Source organism: Triticum dicoccoides, chromosome 1B (genome assembly GCF_002162155.2).
Source record: "Triticum dicoccoides isolate Atlit2015 ecotype Zavitan chromosome 1B, WEW_v2.0, whole genome shotgun sequence".
Taxonomy (NCBI): Eukaryota; Viridiplantae; Streptophyta; class Magnoliopsida; order Poales; family Poaceae; genus Triticum; species Triticum dicoccoides.
This window is the reverse complement of record NC_041381.1, coordinates 59,588,550-59,594,312: the sequence shown is the minus strand read 5'-3', so window position 1 is coordinate 59,594,312 and position 5,763 is coordinate 59,588,550. Positions and strand designations below refer to the sequence as shown.

The 5,763-nt window shown below is 41.7% G+C and overlaps 1 protein-coding gene across 1 annotated transcript; it reads left to right on the top strand.

Annotated features, from left to right (window-relative positions):
* Positions 1 to 251: 251 nt before the first annotated feature.
* On the top strand, positions 252 to 5,397 carry LOC119350131 (ankyrin-3-like). The gene is made up of 12 exons (XM_037618113.1): positions 252 to 306; positions 386 to 457; positions 775 to 948; positions 1,071 to 1,202; positions 2,034 to 2,173; positions 2,725 to 2,808; positions 2,931 to 3,056; positions 3,515 to 3,667; positions 4,261 to 4,362; positions 4,826 to 4,996; positions 5,084 to 5,163; positions 5,373 to 5,397. Exons 1-12 carry the CDS (start codon positions 252 to 254, stop codon positions 5,395 to 5,397), a joined length of 1,314 nt encoding a protein of 437 aa, XP_037474010.1.
* Positions 5,398 to 5,763: the final 366 nt, after the last annotated feature.

The window sequence follows — 5,763 nt, the reverse complement described above, 5'->3', positions numbered from 1 at the left end:
CTAGCAATTCCTAGAAACATGGTGAGACATATTGTGCTAAGAGATCATCTCTTCCCACCTCACTATTTATGTTACGTGACACTTTTAAGATAGAACTATTATACATATGCCCTTATTCGAGCAACTAAATCGCTTTTTGGTGTCCGCCTCCCACTAGGTCTCACTCTCACCCGCCCATTTCCCGCCCTTTTTACCCCCCGCACATTCGAGAAGCTTCTTCCCTTCCACCACCGCCGCCGCCGGCGGCGAGGATGGGGACCCGTGCCCTTCCGCTCCCTTGCCAATTCGAGCTCCTCCTCGGCGAAGGTACGTAACCCAACCCACTCGATCCGCCACACCTCTCCCTCCGCCGGCCTTCCAATCTTTGGATTTGCTGCTCGTGCAGACCGCAACCGGTGGCCGCCGGATGCCAGGTTCATCGAGGCTGCCCACCTCGGCGACGTCCGCGGCATCAAGGGTAAGGCCCTCTGCCAGTTCGGTCCCTCGCTACATTCGGGGGCTTAGGGTTTTGTCACCGTCAGGCTTCCGATCTGCCCGCGGAGCGGAACACCGGCTCCCGGATGTCGATTTCGTCTGCGATTTAGGCTCAAACGCACGCACGCTGGGGCGTGATTCGTCGGGGGATTTTTCTCCTTGCGACCTGTGGCTGAAATTGGCACTTCTTAAGGAGTATCAGTGGCGATTTCTTCCCGATTTGGGGCTAAAATTGGCCCTTTTCTGTCATGGTCGATGATTCCAAAATAAGATTGTACCCTTCTTTTGTGTGAACTTCAGAGATTGCAAAGGAGCTGGACGTGCACGGGCACGGGATCCCGGTGACGGTGGCCAGCACGAGCTACATGGGCATGAACGCGCTCCACGCCGCTGGCGGCCGCGGCAGGCTGCCCGCGTACCAGTACCTCGTCGAGGAGGTCAAGATGGACATCAACAAGCCCGACACCCCCCAGGGTACGCAATTTGTTCGTTTTCAGTTCACGCCTGTCTGGTTCTAAACCTGTAGTTTCGTGACTCGATCATCATCAGTCATAACCGGGCTGTCTGCAATGTGCTTGTGTGGATCTTATTGCTAGATTATTCACCCGTGGAGCATGCCGTTACCTATGGCAACCTTCCTGCCGTCAGGTACCTTCTTGATCATGGCGCCGATGTGCATCAACAACGTTCAGGAAACATCAGTCTTCTTCATTCAGCTGCAGCTCATGGTATAAACACAAGGATCCTCCCTTCATTGTTACTTTCCTCTGTCGCAAGACTATGCCTTGGCTTCATGCTCAGGTTGCCTTGCTCCCTTGTTTTGTGCTGGACCTTTTTATGTTTGAGAATTGTCTTGAGTTATACAGATCATGCATGTAGTATCAGATGTTATGTTGGAGAACCTTTAGCTGAATCTGGAGGGAATGCTATCACGATAAATATAAGTTGATTTATTTTACCAAGCCCAGCCAACATAATATAAACATTTTTCTTTTTTTTGGCAAGAAATATAAACAATTTTCTTGTTGCTGTAGATATATTAAAACAAGGCTAATATTATTTGCTTCTCATGTCCATCGGCTTCTGAATAGTGATTAGCTTTATGAAACTCTAAACATAGTTGTCATATTAGTTTGATTTTTCTGCTCATATTGGTGTACAAAGTCCATGTGGCATCGTGTTGCGACCAATCTATTTTGGCACTGTACTATTTATCCTTATAGTCTGTGGAGCTTCTCTCAGGATATCTACTTCGTATGTTATTTTGTTTTAGCCATTGAAACTAGTTTCCCAAGAAATGCCTGCTTACTTAGATGATATGCAAGTTTCCCGGGTATCTGTTTCATACACTATTTTCCTCACAAATGGTGTTCATTTAGTATGATTACCTGCTTCTTATGGTATCTGTTTATGGCAACTCCTTCCATGTGTTTGTCAGGGAAATGCGAACCAGAAAAGTTGCTTCCCACCAATAGTAATTGAAACTTTGTTGCACAAAATCGTTTTTGTTCATATACTCTTCATAGTGTTATGACCTTCATTTTCTTATCTTTTTTCAGGGCACTCTGAAATAGTAAAGTATCTTCTCTCTAGAGGAGTGGATATTGATGCACAATCAATTATTGGGACACCACTCTCTTTTGCTGCTCAGAAAGGACATGCTACAGTTGTGAAGATACTTTTGCAGCACAATGCAGATGTAATGTTCAAATCTTCATTATCTGTTGGCTTTCAACTTCATTTCTCTCTTTTGCTAGAGTTTTGCTACGTTCCACTTCTCAAATTGTTCCCGCCTGTATTTGAGGCCATTATTCCTTGGTGACTAACCATGGCATGCCAAAAGTTGGGAACGTGTGACTTAGTTGGTTATATGTTTTGTTCGCTGGCAAGAATCCTTTCCTACAGCTGTGGTCCTATGTGTCACCGGCTCAGAAATGCGTGGAGGGTTCCCTTTGGCTTGGCGTAGTATGGCACTTCGTAGGCATGATTAGTAAATATTGGCAACCTTTGTAAATCAACCAAATAGGCCCTGCTCATAGCTGTTAATGTGTTAGCCACACGAGGCATGCTAGGACCGGTGACCCACACAACAATTCTGAGGAATCAGTGGGAGCAAAGGGATATATAACTTTTATAAGCTACACTCTCAGAAAAGAAGTATCGGATCAGCTCTTTTTCCCTTGCAAATTCAATCTTTCTCTTGGAACTGTCATATTTTGGCATGAAATTGAACCTCTTTAATTTTTTCAGCCCAACAAGGGTACTCGTATTATTGGACCTTTAGACATGGCGTTACACAAATCTAATGTGTCTTGTGTGAAGCTATTGATTCAGGTATTGTATCCTCTTTTTGTACTGCAGTAGGAATCTATATTTCTATAAACTGATGTTTGATTTAGTCATTTTTGTATTGACAACTAAACAAGTGATTGGCTTTTCATACTTGCATCTGATAGGGTAGAGCTAATGTGAGTGGTGCTGGTCCTTGTTATAATCCCTTGGTAACGGCTGCAGAGAAGGGCTTAACTGAAGCTATCAAGTGCTTGTTGGAAGCTGGTGCAAATCCAAATGTTCTTGACCAGGTCAGATGCTCATTTTGTCACGTATTCTTGTGTCTTGCTTGGCTTTGTAGTGATATGCAACAACTATACGAGTTATGTAAGTACACCTACATGATGCTATATGTAATATAAAAACAAAAGGCTGTGCTAAGTTACCTTTCTTACATAAGCGTGCTACTGTTTCGCCTTTCCCACTTTGTGCCATCTTTTTGGTAATTTGATGGGTTAGTGAATCAATAGACTTGTCTTGTACTGATATGCAACGACCGTAACTGTAGGAGTTATGATGCAAGTAGACCTACATGATGCTATCTGTAGTATAAAAATAAAAGGCTGTGCTAAGTGAACTTTTCTTAATAAGCTTGTTACAGTTTCACCATTTCTCCTTTATGCTATCTCTTTGTAAATTTGCATGAACATTTGCTTATTTCTTAATGTTGAATATTAATTTTTGTAAAGCTTTCGTTGTTCCTCAACAGTTTGGTAGATTGCCAATAGAGTTGGCTGCTGAGTATGGTACACGGGAAGACGTTGAGATGCTCTTTCCTTTCACCTTGCCAATTTCAACTGTGACAAATTGGAGCGTTGACGGAATCATTAGTCATGTGAAGATGGAAATCAAGCAGCTTGAGGTATGTCACGCTAGCAAATTTTCTTTCACTCACAACAATTTTGTTCCATGTTAACTCTCTAAGCAATGTTGGCATCGATGTTTAGCTAAAACTTCATAGATCAAGAACTAGTCAATGCGCCCGTGTTTTCGTTGCGCCTGCTTTGCGGTCTAAGATCCGTTCCTGAAAACTCATCTGGTGTGAATGGTGCTTTATTGTATAACTTATTTTGCTTGCATGCTAATTCATTAACAGGTGTACCAATTAATTTTCTTAGAAAGCTCTCTTACTTCATTTCCTGTCTGTACCAAGTGACAGCTGGGATTTTCAAATTTCTCATTGATGAAAGCCGTCTCTTGTTTTTTTCCTTGAGGTTGAAACTGTTAACCTGTATATTGTACATGTTATATATGTACCTGTAATAATTTGTAATCCTAGTCTATATATGTAACAGGACATGTAGTATAAACATTGCACACTGAATATACAAGTTAGCTGCAACTGTTTCTTAAGTTCATTCACTTAACCTTGACGTCATTTCTAGAGCACTGTTTCTCCCTGACACACATTAGACCTCTTAATGTATACCTGAACAAGTTATTATGTTTGCCTAGGATGACAATTTTGTCAAAACAAGGCTGTCTGATCTGAAACAACAAGGGGATGAAGCATTTAAGAAGCAGGATTATCTGAATGCATCAGTGTTCTACACACAGGTATATTCCCGGGCCTTTTATTCCTGTGTAAACTGTAGGTACAGGCGCACAGTAATGAAACATGTTCCTCCATTAGAATTTTAGTTGATTTATAGTTAATATTAATTGACCTTAGCAATGTCTAAAAATTAACAGTTACCTCGATTGTAATGCTATTGCATGAACTGTTGAAAGACTAGTCACTAGTGAGAGCATCTCGTTGCATGTATGGAGTGTTAACTTAACAGTGAACCAAAATGGTGATAATTAAGTTTAAATAAATAAATAAGAATGGCGACACAATAAACTCAGCTGTTTGTTTCGTTGTGAGGAATTTCAGGTGCGAGTTGATCTTTTATAACAGTTTAATTCTTTCGTCCTTGTACCTGTTGACCAAATGACAAATTATTGGTCTAAACCCAGCAGCATTTCTGGAAGGGAATGTGGCAACACCAACAATTTTTCACTGTTTTGTGTGCTGCAGGCTCTGAAGATGGATAACTTTGACGCAAAGTTGTTATCAAACAGGAGTCTTTGCTGGCTTCCCATGGGTAATGGGGAAAGGGCTTTTGGTGATGCACACGAATGCATAGCGCTTTGCCCGAAGTGGGCAAAGGCACACTATCGGCTAGGCGCAGCTTTTATGTTTATGAAGGTGCAGTAGAATAGTTGAGGCTGAAAATTACGTTGCTCCTTTCATATCTGTTGTTTGATTCCAAAACATGCGCTTGCCTTTCCTTAGGATTATAATGGTGCCTATCAGTCTCTCTCGCGCGCTTTAGAGCTGGACCCTGAAAGTGAGGAGGTCGAGAAACTATTCTGGTAAGAGATACTTCTGTCTTCTTGTGTTTTGTTGAGTGCTTGGTAGAATCCAGTTCTTTTCATTGTTCTGATCAGTTCATAAGAAATAAAATCTGTCTTGCTGTATTTTCTTGAGTGTTATTTGTCAGCAGTTACATGTTTTGGGTGTTTGCCATCTTCGGTAGAATCCAGGTCTTCATTTCCATGTTCTGATCAACTGATCCTTGCAGGGAGGCAATGAAACTAATGAGTTAGCTGCTCCACGCCGACAACAGAGAGAAGCTCACTCGGAATGGGAAGATCTTTACCTGTTCCGTCGGAGAAAAACCGCTTAACTTTGAATTATGGTGTCCTTTTTTCATGTAACTAGATGATTCCCCGCGCGTTGCTGCGGTACCCTTGTTAAAAGAAATGCATAATTAGTTGTTACATCCACAGTTAAAACTAATGAAAATAAAATGTTAGAGTATTCTCGATTTCCACTTTACAAACATTAAGAAACATTAAGAATATAACAAACTTATGCTTAAAGGAGAAAAAAATCGATTCATTTAAAGGAGCACCATTTCTTAAAAAAAACACATATAGCATGTCCATGAGAGCACCACATGTTGTTGCCGG